This window comes from Triturus cristatus, chromosome 8, assembly GCF_964204655.1.
Source record: "Triturus cristatus chromosome 8, aTriCri1.1, whole genome shotgun sequence".
Lineage (NCBI taxonomy): Eukaryota > Metazoa > Chordata > Amphibia > Caudata > Salamandridae > Triturus > Triturus cristatus.
In genome coordinates this window covers 1,616,430,510-1,616,448,793 of record NC_140591.1, presented here as the reverse complement: position 1 = coordinate 1,616,448,793, position 18,284 = coordinate 1,616,430,510, and the positions used below count along the sequence as shown (strand labels likewise).

At 43.5% G+C, this 18,284-nt stretch overlaps 1 protein-coding gene across 1 annotated transcript in view; it reads right to left on the bottom strand.

Annotated features, from left to right (window-relative positions):
- The window catches only part of DNHD1 (dynein heavy chain domain 1), an 856,151-nt gene that overhangs the window by 447,360 nt on the left and 390,507 nt on the right, over positions 1-18,284 (bottom strand). Inside the window, exon 24 of the mRNA XM_085623548.1 lies at positions 3,982-4,165. Within this exon, the coding sequence (XP_085479674.1) occupies positions 3,982-4,165 (184 nt within the window). The remainder of the gene's footprint in view (positions 1-3,981; positions 4,166-18,284) is intronic.

The window sequence follows — 18,284 nt, the reverse complement described above, 5'->3', positions numbered from 1 at the left end:
CTTTGGTAATGCTTTTTTCTGTTTGAGACTAACTGCTGGTTCCTCATCTTAGAATATTCCCCAGGTGTGACACTGGAACAGGAAAATCTTCAGCAGTACCACGGAGTGCTGGTAAGTAGCATCGAGCAACTCAGCATCAACATCGTCCATGTTGGTAGTGACATGCACGGTGCCTATATAAGGGTCACTGTGCCGTGCTGATATCAGTTTCTTTAGTGGCTAATTCTGCACCAAAAACGCTGAGCCAGACTGAACTATGTGTGACGATTGTTTCGATATTAACAAGGACTTTCGGGTAAAAAGCCCATTTCACAGAACGGGGAGGATGGGAGGGTCAGTGAAGAATCTGCGGTTAGATGGAGTCTCTACCAGAAAATGTGTTTCAGACGGTAAGTAACTTGCTCATTAGATAGAGATTTCTAACCACAGATTCCTCACCTTAGAATAGATACCCAAGCAATACCTCCCCAGAGGTGGGTCTGTGATTGGGCTCAAACCGGGAAGTCCTGGAGATCCAAACAGGCAAAATGCCGGTCCGACAGACCTGACTGTCCAAGTAAGAGTGCTTTGTGAACATATGAAGTGAAGTGGCAGCTTGGCCAATGTCCAGGACTGGTACCCTGTGTGCTAAAGAAGGCTGCTTCTTAGCTAGTGCATAGCAGATTTTAATACAGAGTACAAGCCATGGAGAGATGGTGTGTTTCTGCACTGCCTAGCCTTTTTTTGCTCCACTGTAACCAATGAAGGGCTTATCAACCACCCAGTGTTCTTTGGTTCAATCCATGTAAAAAGAGAGGGCTCTTTATGGATCCACACAATGGAGTTCCCCCTTCATCCTTAGAAAAATGCTGGAAGCTTGAAGGTTTTGGGCAAAGTGGAAAAGAATCACCACTTTCAGTAGACAGGAGGCCCTAGTCTGAAGTACCAGTTTGTATGGCTAGAAACAGGTGCATGGAGGTGTAACCGAACAAGCTTGAAGCTCACTGACCCTCCTTGACGATGTAGATTGAGTTCCCATTGGGGCATGACAAAAGGTGTAGGAGGGAACAAATGTTGAGGTCCTTAAGGATATGTCTTGAACAGTGAGTGCTGCTGATAGCCGCAAAAAAAGAGATGACGGAAAGAAAGAGATGACGGAAAGATAACCTTTAATGGTGCCCAAGGCAAGACCTTGCCGGGCTTACAACAGTGCAAGCAACAGCACCTCCGACAAGGAGGCAGAAACCGAACCAACTTAAAGGGAGGAACACCAAGCCACAAGTTTGCCACCAGCAGGTTTATAGAGTTTTTGTTGAGGGGTGCTTGGCTGCATGGATGACATCACAGTGCTCAGAAGGAAGATCAAAAGCATTCAACGGTCAGTGCTCAATGTCCATGCATAAAGGTGGAATATGCACACGTTAGGGTCCAGGACCCTGCCCTGCTGCTGTGACAAAAGGTGCTCCTGAAAGGGCAGCCTGATTGGACGGCAGAAGCTCATGCTCAGGAGTTGGGCATACCAAACCCTCATTGCCCAGTCCGGAGCCACTAAGATAACTTGGGTCCGGTCAGTCCTGATTTTGTTGAGAACCCATAGCAGGAGAGGTATTCGCAGAAAGGTGTACAGGAGTCCCTGGTTCCGGTCTAATCAGAAACCGACCTCCAAGCTAAAGCCGCTTGGGAAACTTCAATGTGCAGAAGCGCTGTCATTGCGCGTTCTTGGTGAGGTAAATAGATCGAGCCACAGTTCTCCCCATTCGCGGCAGAGACTTTGCCCCACCTTCAGATGTAGATGTCATTCGTGATCTCAAGGCATTGATGGCTGAGTTTGTCTACCCTGATGTTCAGAGATCCCGCCAGATGGTGTACGTCCAGGAAGATGTCCAGGTGCTCTAGCCAAGTCCAGAGGCACAGAGCCACCTGCCACAGGTTCCAAGACCGCACCTCATCCTACTTGTTGCAGTCCCACATGGCAGTGGTGTTGTCTGTGAACACCGGAACCAGCTTTCCCTTGATGGATGGGAGGAAGGCCTTTAGCGCCAAGTGAATTGTTTGCAGTTCCAGAAGGTTTATGTGGAGCACTTTCTCCACCGGAGACCAGAGTTCTCTGATCTCCACCTTCTGCAGAAGTCCATCCCATCCCATTAGTGATTCATCAGTCACCACTGTCAAATCTAGGTGAGGAAGGCAGAGGGGTCTGCTGATGATGCAATCGCTGCTCAACAATCACCACTGTAGATCTTTTGTAGTCTCCTCCAAAATCTGGATTAGATTAGAAAGATTCTCCTAATGTTGTGCCCATTGGGACTCCCAGTTCCATTGCAGAACTTACTTGTGCCATCTGGCACTTCCAGCAGTGTTACTGTGAAGATTAGCCTGTCGGTCTTTTACAGATAGAATCCATGTTCATGAAGAGTTGAGGCAGTCTAATCCAAAATCCTTCCTATTCTAACATGTGGTCAAATATATATCCATAAATACGTAACAAGGAACCCTCACTCACCTTTCTAGTAAATACTTATTTAAAGACTGTGCTCTTTCCAGTCCTGAATTGCCTCAATGAGCCTTCTGTGAAGTGGCATTTAAAAGCTACACAAGCCACTGGGTGGAAATGAAGGAACTGATGCGCTTCCTAAAGATTGTCCGTGGCAGATCATCCCAATTGCAGAATGATTCTACTAAAATACTGGGGCTTTTAAATTTATCAATGACTAGTAATGTCCACAGTTTTTGTGTCTTCTCGATTTCTGATTATCAGGAGTGGAGAGCTCAGGCATCTGATTGAGTGCATGTTTCTCCCGCTTCTTGGATTTTAGCAAATGATGCTTACTATGTAGCTCAAAGTGGTCCATACATTTTCTGTAGTGACATCTTCCTTACTAGAGGCTTGCATGTTTAATTAGGATCCTCTTGAGACTCTAAGATATGGTGTACGATTAAGTGATTCTAGAGAGAGCAAATTGTGGAGAAAAAGGGTCTCCCTTTGAGGTACGAAGAATGGTCAGAAGATACCAAAGAAACATCCTTCTTTCAGAAAGATCCTCATGCCTTAAATATAAGGCTCTTTGGCAATAATAGGCAGCAGGAGTAAGCGGTAAGTGAATGAAATTTACAGACATCCCACACATGAGAGGTAAGATAAACCGATTATGTCAGGCACAAACTACAGAGTCACCTGAACAAAACAGAATGAGACATTCCTGTTAAGCTATAACAGGGGAACTAGAGGGTGAAGCAGGAGCACACATCAGTACCTTTTGTTGATCTGAACCTCCCACCCACACACAGAAGGAATGAAGGTAGCTGGATGCACCAAGTTAGGAACAGAGCAGCACAGATGCATGTCGCACATTATACTAAGGTACTGTTACTATTGTGGATTGTCCATAATCAACAGCTGCTCTACAGTACACAATGCTCATCACTACTTCAAAAACAGATGAAATTGGAGCAAACCAGAACCAGAGCGACAATGTCCCCAGATCCACTAGCTTTTCACCAAAGACACCCATTGATTCTAGAGGCAAACAGTACCCAGCATGCCATGAAACACCCACACAAAGACATCACCACATGGTCAAGGTAGGTTGGACCCCTTGGCGGTCTCTGAAATTAGTATGTTGACTTAATCATGACACTAAGCACCTACCAGGAGTTAGGTTTTTATACCAACAGGCACCATACTCACTCTTCTACCACTGTGACAATGGAGGCTGGGAATCCAAGGAATTTCAGGGCATCCAGTAACAGCAATATCTCCAGAAATAACAAATAACAGTCATAAGTCCAGTGGCTAGCACAAGTCACAGCACTAGTCACAAGACCAGGGGTACCAATGACCTATTCGGATCCACTGCATCCATTACCCCCCTGGAGCTCGCATCCAGCACGAGTAAGGACACCCCCACAGACCGAGAGGGCATGAATGGAGCACTGTTAGACATTGATAAGTGGCACAAAAGGACATAGTACAGCAGTGGAAATGGCAGACTAAATATGTACCTGAGGGACAGCAGTAAAATTGGCTAGTATATGGCCTTTGAGATGACTGCCATCGAAGGTCTTCAGTGAGCCCACCACAGGATCAAGATACAAGTCAAAGATGGAGCTTGCGAGCGGCAGTTCAACCTGACAATGGCTTCTCAGGAGGGCTTCGCGCACAAAGGCATCAAACTGGGACCAGTGCCTGTTAGACATGAAAGAGGTTTTGTGGATCAAAACAGGCACTAAAAAAGAGTTAGTGAAGAGATGAGGAGACAACAGAAACAGGAATGCAATGGACCGGGCCAATAAAGGGAAAAAAAGAGAGAGAGAGCGAGAGAGAAAGAGAGCAAGAGAGAGAGCGAGAGAGAGAGAGAGAGAGAGAGAGAGAGAGAGAGAGAGCGCGAGAGCGAGAGAGAGAGAGAGAGAGCGAGAGCGAGAGCGAGAGCGAGAGAGAGAGCGAGAGCGAGAGCGAGAGCGAGAGAGAGAGCGAGAGAGAGAGCGAGAGCGAGAGCGAGAGAGAGAGAGAGAGAGAGAGAAAGAGATAAAGAGAGAGAGAGAGAGAGAGCGAGAGAGCGAGAGAGAGAGAGAGAGCGAGAGCGAGAGCGAGAGCGAGAGAGAGAGAGAGAGAGAGAGAGAGAGCTATTGAAGTAATATATTAATTGAAGAAAAAAGAGTTAGGATTCTAGGGGCAAAACGGAGAGGCAATTTATGTGATGTGATTAAAAGAACGATGGATTTAACCCAGATCTCTTGACTGGGGAAGAATGTCTGCATTGTCAGCATTCCGTCCATCATTTGTTTGTTGTAACGTGATTAAAATAGTGGTAGCATTTGCTGGAAATTATTTTATTTTGTGTGGGAAATCTTTTCATGTCAATTGTTTGCATACTATGAGCACTTCGCCACGTGCTGTCGTTCTCCAGAAGATTACCTACTAATTAAAACTAGACGTGCTCTGTTTAAGGCTATGCTAATGTTTTAATTTTTTACCAAAAAATTACCAATAAAATCGGCTGAATTTGCTTTGTGCCAAATTAAATTTACCAAAAACTAGCTCCCTTGCCAACCCAAATATTGCTATGCACAAAAACTAATTGCTCATTCAGAAAATCTTTTATCCATACCCCAGCTCACTACCGTGACTTTGATGGGTTTTTTTTAACTTTGTTGCAGGATCTGCCCTCTAATCATTTTAATTATATATTCTTTACAGTGGCTTAGCCAACCAACTGACTTTCTCTTGTTCTGATAATCCCGGCCCCCTGATATACCTTGGTAAAAATAATTGTTGTCCAGCCATTTTCATTTTTTATTTGTGTTTTTGGATCATTTAAGTAATTTAGCTTGGGTAGACATTGCTGAAAGGGACACATTTTCTGGGTGACATTTTTCAAAATGGCGGATGTGTTGCAGTGATGTTTCAGGAACCATGAGACCTATAGTCTTCATTTTGGGGTCATAACATAGGTTTTGGCGGTTTTATGGGCATAGAAAATAACTCCTCAGGGCAACCTTTCTGCCATTTTTCAAAATGGCGGCTATAATAGAGGAAGAAGAGACACATATAGAAATGAAACAAATAATAATGGTTTTTAATCCTTTTGTGTATACACCAAACAATATTTATAATCTGAATATGAAAAAAAGAATGTTTATCACTTCTGTTTTAGACACATTTTCATAGTTCATTTTATTTATTTGTTTCGGCAATCGCTCGTGGTACATTTGCAGAATGCTGAACATTTGAGAAGAGCATATCGACAGGGACATACTTCTGTAGCACAGGTTTTGCAAGAACTGTACATGTACGTTTTGGGTGGTAGAGGCTTTAAAAATTTCACAGGTTTTAGTACCCCATCAATATCTTCCCAACCAAATTCAAATCGATCCTTCTCTACATATGCATGATCCATAACATTTACACATCTGATCAAGTAGAACGCTCTTTTAATGTGTCCATGCACAGAATATGACGTCGGTGGAAGGTCACTTAGTGGGACTGATCTCTTGAACTCACTGCACCGAAGATAATCAAATGTGTGACAGACAGGTTCAGCAGTTAAGGCTTCGTGCTTTGTTCCAATTTTGCTCATAGTGTCATAATCCGTAAAAATATGTGCCTTGACACTGAGCATTTCTGGGTCAAGTTTCTTGTACAAAATATGAAGCAGAATTAAGTGTCTTTTCTCGCCTGTTCCATAACATATCCATCACTCTGACAATCGTTTAATTATGAACATTGCAAAAAATCTAAGTAGCACAATAATAACATCTGTGTCATTTGACAGTACAATGACTCTATTGGAACCATTTAGAACGTCCCACTCAACATATGGCATAACACGAAGGTCAGCTTCCTCCAATATGCTTTTAAGTTCTTGAAAAATATGGCCGTACCTTTTGAATAAATCTCTGCAGGCACCAACTCCTCATTGACAATCATTGGTAGGTGTTGAATTTTCGATGCAGGCGAGATAAATTGCTCCATTGTAGACATTCATCTGATTCTCTCACATTCTTTGACAGATAGTTCAAGATTACTGTCAAAGACAATGTACAGTTCTTGCAAGGTGCACACTGACTTTGATATCTGTAGAACTGTCTGAACGACCTCTCTGAAGTTTTGCATGGAGGAAATCTTGACCATTCGCAATTGTGACATATAGTCCACAACAACAGCAGTTTCCATGGAGGTAACCTTTTCAAATTGAAATTCTTCAGGTGAAAGTGTTTTTTGAGCTCTTGTATGAGTTTGTGCTTCACTGGTTTTGATTGCAGCATCTACATCAAATAATGTTTTTGTTGGAAAAAGATCATGTGACAGAATGTGACAGAATGTCCTTGATAAATTCTCCCCTTTCAAGTTGTTTTTTTGTAACCTGTTTTATAGTGGATGGTTGGACGAAACTCTTACTATGACAATTTAAGTGTAGAAGTTTAGCTTTAGTGATTATGTCATACAGCTTTTTCTCTTTCAATACAAATCTCTCCTACTTCAGTTCTGCGTATAGTTTTTATCCATGTTCCAGGATATCTAGTAGACGTGTCTTTATGACGTTATCCACATATTGTTTGCTCACGAAGTTGTGTAGTCTCACAAGCTCAGTCATTTCAAAGGGGCTTCCTTGCTGCTGCACAAAATGAAGAAGGCTGTCAACATCTTTATGAAAACGTTCTCTCTTTCCCACAAGTTCGTGGTGAGGGACAGTTTCAATATGGTCCATTAATTTTGAATTTGTTATCGCTCTGAAAACACTTCAAATAGAAAAGACTTCATGTTAAATTAGCTGCAATTGAGCAACATTGTCTGGCTTTGCAGAATGTCTTTTGAATGAAGTGCATCCTGTGCATTGTTCACTTCTGAGATAAGATATGCATAACCTTATTTGTCATTCTTGTTCCAGAAAGCATTCCAACACAATGATTCTATAGCCTCAGATATGATGAGCATACCTTGTAACGAACAAACATAATGAGTTCTGCTCAATACTGACTGTACAGTTTTGCTTCCAAAGATTTCAACCTCAATAAGTGCATCGTCTATGCCACATCCACTGGGATAACTTCTACTGGATTGCTCATAAAAATTTCAGATATAATACGGAAAACACCTTCATTGCAGAAAATTGACAGGGTGAGCACGCACATTTCGGAATTTAGAGCAGTGTATACTGTTGCATAGTTTGTGACTGGAGATGGCGTTAGTGGTAAAAACCCATCCTTCTTCAGTGAGACAATATTCTGGGAGATCAAAGAATGAATTCCAGCCCACAGTGGAACTGGCTTCTCTTCATCCTTCAGTCTGCACCGAATAATCGATATGATACATTCAGTTAAATCAGCTTTGCGGACTGCAGAATCAGGTAGAAGATCCACGTCATCAGCCACTTTGAAGCTTTCTGGTAGACTGGGATGTGTTGATGGCTTGTAGTGATTTTGCACACAATGGCAAGGCAGTTGGGTTATAAGTTAGCAGCTTCATTTGTTTATGCCTACAGCTGACACAGCTTGTTTTCCAGCAGCTACTTCATTGGTACAGTCTTGAAAAAGCACCATGGCAGTATCATGTGTGCTGGATGTTCCAGACAATGAAGAGCTGCAATTGTAAATCCTTTCATGGTAAAGTGACTTGGAAGTGGTGTGCTGTCGGATTCACAAAAGTTTACAGCACGAGCTTAACAAGTTACTGCTCCGTACTATGTAATTATAACTTGCTGATACACCAACATATTCATTGAAGTGATTAGCCCTCTGCTTTTACACTTATCATAGATTGCATGGGCAGTCATCATGTGTAGCGGAGTTTTCTTTTTGCCATGATGTAATTTATAAAACATGATTTGCAAAAGATAGTACATTTGCACAGCATAGGCCTGTTGGTTCATGGGATTGTCTTCCACTTCTTTGCTTATATCTTCAAACCCATCATAAATGTTGTTGGCATCTGTTCCGAACTCAAGAACTTTAGTTTGTAACGGGTTTGTTTTGCTGATATTAAACAATGATGTAAAAAATGTTAAGACAACATCAGGCATTCTTCTTGACTCCCATGATTTACGGAGCTGTGGAGCATCACAAAATATGTCATTAAGACCATAATCTAAATCTTTCAGGATATTTTTTATAATGGTTCATGCTGATTTTACTGCATACTGTGATCTTATTTTGTCAGCAAGAACTTCAGGAGTCAAATCAGCTGAGAACACCATAAGTGGCTCATTCTTTTTGTTAGACTGACAAAAAACGAATTCTGTCTTTGTACAGTCTCACCAGAAAAATCTTACTTCATTATTAAGGATCAATACAGTTTCATCAATGCTGACCATTATTTCTTTGATCTCACCGAGTGTAAACCCATAGCCAGCACTCAAGAGTGGCTTTAAAACTTAATTTGATATTTTAAAGAGTGGAAAATTAACTGAAGGCTGGCGGTTATGTTGCTTCTGGGAGCTCATTGTACATTCATATTTTCGAATGTATGCACGCATGCAGTTCGGGTGGGCTTACAAATCTGCTACAAATACATTCACCTCGCTGTTTAGATCAGCTACTCGGCTGAAAACTTAACCTTGGAAGAAACAAGCTGCAGATAAAAACATGTTTGCCCTTTCACACTCACATACTCTGCTCTTTTTTCTTTCGCTAATCCCATTGGCCCTTGTTCTGGCTAAACCGGGGATAACACATTGAAGATCCTCTGCTTTCTGGTCAGTTGTTGGAGGTGGACGAGGGGGAGCCATCGATCTTCTAAGTGGATGAGCATTGGGTTTGATTGTCTTCGCTTTACCAGAAGACTCAGATTCTTGTGATTCACTGGTTTCTGCTATTTTTTGATGATTTTGTTCCATTGTATATGACTTGTAGCACTTGCTGTTACAATGATAAAATATTTGATCCTCTTCACCCATCAGTTTCAATCTTTTGTGAACTTCGCCTTGCCATTTTTCTGCTAGCATCTCAAACTCTCTTCTGTCCAGCAGCAGTTGAGGTTAGCTTTAGGTAAAGATCCTCTGCTACCACCTGCTTTGCTCATGTTTAAGAATTCGAATCAATAGAAAACCTGAAACAAAAATAATATTAAAATAAGTTACCAATATGATGGCTAAAACACATCAATATAGAGCCGCAATGTTGGAAAATGGCAGAAAGGTTGCTCTGAGGAGTTATTTTCTGTCTCCATAAGACTACTTGACCGCCAAAACCTATGTTATGACCCCAAAATGAAGAATATAGGTCTCGTGACTCCTGAAACATCACTGCAACACATTTGCCATTTTAAAAAATGTTGTCCAGAAAAATTTGGCCCGGTTTAGCAATGTCTACCCAAGGTAAATTACTTCTCTAATGATACAAAAACACAAATGAAAAATGAAAATCTCTGGACGACAATTTTTTTAAGGAGGTATATCAAGGGGGCAGGAAAAGGAGTGTCATCACGCCTACTTGCTGATGAGGCTGGAGATGGAAAGTGTCTCTGCTATGGAAGGCAGCACAAAGGTCTTAACAGTATGCTAGTTACCTGCAAGGCTTTCAACTTGTGCTCAAAGGGTTTTGTAGCTTGGTTCCCAAATATCTGCAGCCCCACCTTGATATAGAGATGTCCCTGAGCTACACCACTCCTCCAGTGGGCGGTCTGTGCGACTCAGTAACCCTGATGGAGAACAGGCAAATGCAATGGTCACCAGCCCAGAGCAAGGAAAAAACCCTGTGTTTAGTCTGGGATTGCACCACCTTTTTTTGAGAATCCACCTCTGAGCTCTTAAACCTTCTGGAAAAAATCATATGCAACATTATTTATTAAATAAAAAAAAGAAATAAGCATCTAGGGAATAGATTCTCTGCACCTTAGGTGTCTGGTTAATGTCTCACTACATAACCAAATTCAACTTGTATAATGCTATTCAACATTCACAGGGCCCCGTTGCTCCCATTTTAGACACCTACAAGACAGGTTAGCACATACTCGTGATGATGTACAATTTTACCACCAGCCGGATTAAGAATCTGGCAACCTGAATAATTTGTCTCACTGATTTTCACGTTCACCGGTGGATGTTGAGTAACTGGTTCTTCCTCGAGTGCAAATATGGAGATTTATCAGCCCACCTCACACCAATTGCATGGTGTCTCCAAAACAGCATTTCACCACTTGGGTGCACTGTAAGGGCTTTTGATATTGCTCAGTTGCTCTGGGACAATATCTCAGATCCTAGATGTGGTCAAGCCATACCTGCATTACAACGACAGCTTAGGCCTCAGTAAGGCTTCACTACCAACCCTCTAGAAAGTGTAGAGTATGTTGCTGCCTACTATTTGGCTTATAAGAACATGACCATGGAACACTGGCCCTGAAATCCCCCTACCATTTCCAGTAAAAGAAAGAGTGATCTTCAAATGTTGTGGGATGGGTTAAGCCACGCCCTATTTACAACACTAAGTTAGCATAACCGAGGTAATTGTTAGCAAGCCACCTTGTCGTTTCTGCTGCGCTGCACACGACACTGTTGTTATGTGTTATTCATTTCAGAAATGCTGACTCGACTTTGCCTTACAGGATAACAAACTGTTGTTTCACATTCTTAACGGTGAAATGTGCCCTTGGTCTGTACATCATGCAAAGAACGAGTCTGGGTCACTAGAAGGTACAGAGTGTTGTGATTAGATTGATCGTACCACTTTCTAGACATATCATGCATACAGCTGCCAATATCTGAAGGACAAGCGTCTTTAATATTGCAGAGTAGTTTGGTTTTACACACATTCGAACAGAAGAGCTGATGCATGAGAGAGCTAGCTGATCCTTTGATGTGATTCTACTAAGCTGATCTATACGGTATGGGGTCCCCCCTGTTAACCTAAGAGACCTTCTAATAGTCTAATAATAATAATGTATTAGATTCTAGAGAAAGGAGTGTGGCTGTATACCACTGTCATTATTAGTATGATTGCTCCTTTCATTCTGTATGTTATTGTAATAATGCTTATGGTTCTGATCTGTACTGTTAGTCTGCTAGTGTTAGCCAAAGTACTGCATCTTAGGACGCGAGGTTTATAAAATAAACTCTTTAAACTTTACCGTGTCTGTATTATTATGTTGTGGACTAACAAATAGATACGAACAGGTATTTTGGATTCCCACCACTCCTGAGAAATATCTAAGTCGCTTGTTCTGGTTTGTCTATACATTGGGACCGCCTAGCTAGATCTAGGCTAACGAATGGGATACTAAGCTAGTCGGATAAGGGGCTCTGGGTTCTGAGGAGAGTTTTCTGGTACACCACAATTCTCCGAGGTCCTGGTCTCCTGCGCATAGTTCTGTGCATAAGCAGAATCCCTGCAACATGGCGCACCTAACGTTTGGTCTTATGATCTGAGACGCTTTAGTAGTACTTGAGATTAGTCCACAACTACCCTCACTCTCGTTTCCGGAAAACAAGAGTGATGGTTTAACCTACCTAGGTTTTGACTAAAGGTTCTATCAAGCTTGAAAATTAAAAAGGTTACAACTTTTGAGCCCAAGTGCTACTGTAAATATCGTTGTTACTCTTTAGTGTGTCCTTATGACGGTTAATATTCCCGCTCATAGTAGGGTGCCTCTACGCACTCATTTGAGGGCTTCTGGGGTCCCTGATGACGGGATGTCCGTGGTCTTTGTGGTCAGTGCTGATGCCACCTACCCTTATGAGTTGTTTTACTCTTGGGTGACCTTTGAGGAGGTGGATACGGACGATAATTTGTTCCACGAATATACAGTCACGCCTGTGCCTGCGGTTTATGCCCCATATAGGACGCTAGAAATACCTATTTCTGCATGGCAGCATACAATTTGGTTTAATGGCGCCCTCCCCCATGAGGTCGTACCGGCGAGAATGGGCCCGTTGTCCATTGCAGGGGCCACTTGGCCGGTACTGGCCGGATATACACCACACCCATGCTACCTAACGGTGGGAGTGGGTGAGTTACGAACACTACACACAGCCCTGATTACGGTCCATAGGGCTTTAGTGCAGTATGTGTCACGCACAGTTCAGGTGGGAGCACCTGCGGTTGCTGGGCACGGGACGGATCACCTTCACGCGGTGGTGATTAGCCCTGTTATGGTTAATGCGGTTGTCGGCAAGCGCCCCCTCAGTAAGGATGAATTTCCTTACTGGCTTGCGGAAAAATTTGATCAATTAGAAGCCGTGTTTCCAAACACTACTCCAGTGGATAAACTCAGGATACTCACCATTACTTTGCCGCAGGACCTGGTCCCTGAACTTGTTGATTGTGACAATTGGGGCAAGGTCTTTGCTGCGACCTATTCGAAGTGCTACGGCACTCCGTCTATGTCTGTACTACCCTCCGTCATCAAGAAAGTCCAAGAAAGTCATGGTGCGGAGGCAGCTATTGAGTTAGGATTAAGGCTTGTCGACAGTTTCGATGTGGTTTGTTCCATGGTAATGGGCAACCTCAAAGGAGATGCCATGCAGTTCCAAGTTGGTAATATGCTGGAACTTGTGGCTGATGCCGATAAACCCAGGGAGTTCGCAAAAATTATTGCGAAAGCCTATAGGATGGTTGGCCGTAGTGCCTTAGGCGTGAAACCCACCATCAAAATTCCTGATGTAGTGCAGCAAACTAAGGTGAGTTTGTCTACAAAAGACGAAAAGCCCAACTTTCCTAAACAAAGTTGGCGAGCCAAAAAACAAGAGAAGCAGCAACAGAAACAGGTTTCTCGTCCTGCCTCACCCGTACAGTCGTATAGTGAACGCACTTATGATTTGCGCGATCGTACTCATATTAAGTCACCTGATAGATTTCAGGTTTCTGAACAACGCTCTCCTCGTTCTTCACAGGAAACATCGACTTTGCATACTGGTGGTGGAGAGCGTGGGAGAGGACGGGGAACTCAAGGTCGAGACCAGCCCCGCCAGACTGAGGGTAAAGGCAAGCAGGAAGACACTGCCAGACAACGTCCACCGTTTCAGAAAAAGAAAGTTGCTGCTATCTCAGCGAGATATGCCTCAGATGGTCAGGACACAGCTTCGGAACCTGACATGGGCACTAACGCTGCTAGACAGCGCGGCGGAAGTTACAGTAGTGCGGGAAGCATTGCGTCCATTTCTGGAGGCGACAGCAACTGACATTTATGTGACAGTTGAAACTGCTGATACTCGCGTAGCTCCCCCAGAAAGATTATTTGAAATAGTCCTTAATATCGAGGGTGACATACAACGCAAAATTAAAGTGGTTTTTTGGGATAATCTTACGACCACCTATGATATTCTTTTGGCGGAGAAAGATTGGCCTCCAGCTTTCATTTTGGAAGCTCCAAGGGGAGAGGAAGTAATTCTTCCTTACTTTGGGCACGCAGTGCCCACGGATGAGTCTAATAGGTTAGCCGGGGAGTGGGCACAGGTGCTTGCACCTGCGTTATATCGTAATCAGGTTGGCTGGGATAAATGTTCTCCCAATCATGAGATTCCATTGCGGTCCGATCCCCAGCCTCGACCCCAATACCCCATGCGTCGCGAGGCAAGACCTCACGTCGCGTCCATCCTTGAACAATTGGAATATCAAGGAGTGATTGAGACATGTGTGTCACCCATGAATAATCCTTTATTCACTGTGACGAAGCCTGACGGGTCGTACCGCCTAGTTTTGGATTACCGGCATTTAAACTCGCATTGCCGGACGTGTGTGGTACAAAATACTCATAGTTCGGCTCTCGTCGATAGTCTTGTGCGAAAACGTTTCAAAACCACGCTCGACTTATCCAATGGCTTTTATTGCCATAACCTGGCCCCTCATAGTTATGAGTGGACGGCATTTACCTCGGGTGGAAAACAAAAATTGTTCAAACGGCTCCCGATGGGCTATAAAAACAGCCCTGGAATTTTTGCCGCTCGCGTGGTCTCTCTCTTAGAGATGGTAGACCCGGAGGCATACTCGTATGTTGCTGACATCTATCTGACTGACGACGAGTTGCTTCCACACCTTGCTCGTGTGGATAACATAGTGACTATGTTTGCAGACTTCGGTTACAAGTTTAACTTTAAGAAGTCCCACATTGCTGAGTTTACAGTGTTGTTCTTGGGGTACGAACTCAATAATGAGGGTCGAGGCTTGGCACCGCAATTCCTTGAGAAATGCGCACGCCTTCGTATCCCTACGACACTAAAAAGACTACAATCCCTGCTGGGCTTTCTGAATTTCGGTCGATCCTACATTCCTGATTATGCCCAGCGTATCAAGACACTTTATGCCTTGATACAACCAACTTTTACCAGATCTTGCTGGCTGCCAGAGCATTCATTAGCATTGTATTCTTTGCAGACTGATCTTCTTACTGCTAAATATTTAAAAACTCGTGACAACCACACCAACCTGGTCATTAGAATTGTTCCAGGCGCGGAGGGTTTCACGTACTTAACGTTCAATGAGGGCGACACAGTCCCCATTGCATACAAATCTCATCTGTACACTTCGGCTGAGCTGCGTTTTTCCACTGTTGAGAAAGTCTTAACGGCAGTTCAGATGGCGATCCTGAAAGAACGAGCGCTATCACAAGGAAAACGCATGCTAGTGGTAACACCGTTTCCTGCACTGGAAGCAGTCACTAAAGCTAGTGTACCGAATTCTAAGGCTTTGCATCCAAGGTGGATACAATGGGCAACCTCCTTAGCTTCGCCTGACGTCGAATACATCTTTGATGCGGCGTTGCAGACTCAGGAGAGTTTGGAGTATGAATTCGTTCATCCTGCTCCTCTGTCATTGCGCCCCATCGAGGAATACCATTGTGTCATATACACTGACGGGTCGGCGCAACCCGCAACTGGATCGAAGCACGCCTATTCAGCGGCTTGCGCAATTGTAGTCGGTACTTTCGTAAATGGAGAGTTCCAATCTGATGCAGTGCATACGCAGTCATTGGGTGATTGTACCGCGCAGTTGGCGGAGCTTCATGCTCTAGTGCTTGCACTTGAGTTTGCTGATCACAGGGTCACTACTCTTATAGTTAGTGATTCTTACTATTGTGTTCAATCTTACAACGACAATTTGCTTTTTTGGATTATGAATGGTTTTCGTGATTCCAAAGGTGGCACAGTGAAGCATAAAACGCTTTGGGCTCGAGTGGCAGAACTTAAAGGAAGTCTGCCACTTGTGAATGTAATTCACACTCTTGGTCACCAACGAGTTGGTGTCCATGCTGTCGGTAACAGTTTGGCTGACGAGGCAGCAAAAACCGCAGTGGCGACATATTTAGTAGCAGCAGTTACAAGATCAAAATCTAAGATTGATGCTGACATCTTGGCAGCTATTGCTGCTTCTGAGACTGGGACAAACTTCCCTAGAGGTTTCCCTTCTCGATACCATTATCACTTAAGTCCTGATAAAGTCCCGTTAGTGAGGATTAACGACGTTGGTGATAGATTGATTCCCAACGCGGACAGCAGACCAGCTTTGATAACGGCTGCCCACGAAGGTGTTGCGTCTGCGCATGCTGGAGTATCGGCAACTGTGTCTCTTTTGCAGCAGCGTTACTGGTGGTACGGTTTGTATAAACAAGCGCGGGCTTATGTGCTTCATTGTGACGTTTGCCAGCAGATTAAACCTTCTTCTGTTGCGCGTCCACCTCCAACGCAACTGCATATATCTAATCAACCGCTTGCGTGTGTTTATTTAGATCACTGCGGTTTTTACCTCTGATACTGCGTACAAGTACATCTTGGTTGCAGTGGATTCGTGCACACGTTTTCTGTGGGTGTGGCCACAAAGGAGTGCTGATGCCAGGACTGTCATCAAAGTATTGCGTGTCTTTATAGGGAGTTTTGCATGTGGTACCCTTCACTCTGATCAGGGCCCGGCGTTCGCCTCTAAGGCGTACAAAGAAGCTATGAGAAGTTTGGGGGTCCAAGTCAAATTTTCGTCTCCATACCGGCCTGAGGGCAACAGTGTTGTGGAACGAATGAACCCTGACCTAAAGCAATCGTTGACAGCCAAGGTATTAGGTACAGGCCGGAACTGGCTTGCCCACTTGTATGACGTCCAACGTGCACTTAATAACCTCCCTAGAAGGTCTCTGGGTGGGAGGACCCCGTACATGATGCTCTTTGGAGTGAGAATGTTTGTTCCAGACCTTGATGGTCTAGACATGGCGGCGGCTGCCGCGCCTTTGTGCTGTATTGCAGAATCTACAAGAAGCCAGAGACACTCTAGCAAAGGAACACGTGCCCTCTACATCCGAAGAAGCGCTCCTGATTCCGGTAGTCGGCTGGCTACCTCGAGTTGGTGACCTGGTCCGTGAGAAGGTGGAGAACAAGAAGGAGTTTGGCCCCTCTTATCGTGCACCAGTCCCGGTGCTTGGTGTACTGGGTACACATACAGTTGTTTTGCCTGCACTTCCTGGTCGCAAGGATAACAGGTACATTTCGATTGAGAATGTCAAGCTACACAGGGTGGCCGATTCTCCATAGTATGACACCTTCGGTTTCCTGCCCTTCAATGTTGAGAAACTCTGTTGTGGTGCCACCCTCTATCATCGTGCCTGAGGTTTCCATTGAGATGCTCACAGTTGCTGATCCGCCTGTGCCACCTACTGCTGGTGGTTTGCCTGATGATCCTGAGTATGCTTATCCTGCAGAAGTCCCTTTGCCCCTATTACATACCTTAATCTAGTGGTGGTGGGTCCTTTCCACAACCTGTAGTATTCACCGCCACATGAGAGTTAATAATTCCATTGCTTCGCCCACCACATAATTTTTGCGGTGTTATCTCTTCTGGTCTGAAATAATTGTCTGGGAATAAGGTTGTTTTTCCTCGTTCCCGTGGAGTCTTTCCGAACACTGCATGGGCTAATTTGGGATAGCTTCAGTTAAATAGTTGTACTTATTAATTTATTTTCATTTCGTTATATTATTCTGTAGATAGTTTGTTATCCCCGTCCTGAAGAGGCCAAATATTTGGAGGCTGAAACGCGAACGCATCGACATATTGACGTAGGAGGAGTCCACCGATTGTGTTGATTAAAGAAATATTTTGTTTGGCAGACACACAAAATAATAGGAGAGGAGTAATACCTCTGATGCCAAAAAGGATTACCTCCAAATGTATTACTGTAAATAATAAGTATACATCTTTTGGAACCATAGTTAGGGGAATTGACATTTGATAATTTGTTGTGTATATAAGGTGTGTATATATATATGATTTAAGGAAATTGTACATAGAGGTTGTCATGTTATGACTTTGTTTTCATGTCTTTTAAATTGGTATATACTATGTGTTTAGTTTTCTGATGTCCACCAAGAGATATTCGTTTCTGATAAATAATGTTTATAAATGTTCTTACAAGAAATAAGTAATTACCGAGAAAATTGATTGTTTCTTGTGTAAAAATAAACAAGAGATTGATCCCTCTAAGCCAAGTTTCTTTATACATATTACCTATTACATACCACAGCACTTTCCCAGTCCCATTCTTCCTTTGAAACTGAATCATTGACTTCCACTGCCCCTTCCAAAATTTCTATATTTTTTGCCTGGTTCAAGAGACATTTTTTGGTTGCACCTTGGACTTACATCTGGCTGGTGCTGATTTGTATTTTTTATTCATGACAATTGGCTTTGTGGTAGTGTTTTTTAGACTTATCAATGGACACTACCTGAATGAACGTTCTACAATTCGATTGATTGATGGAACTTTGGCCCCCCATTCCTCGTCACACATCATGAAAAGAGACCAGACTTTTGTGAACATCACCGCCTGGCCTGTACGTGATGGGATTGCTTGGGATGCAGTGAACTTTCAAATTCATGGTCCCACCGAAGTTATTAAT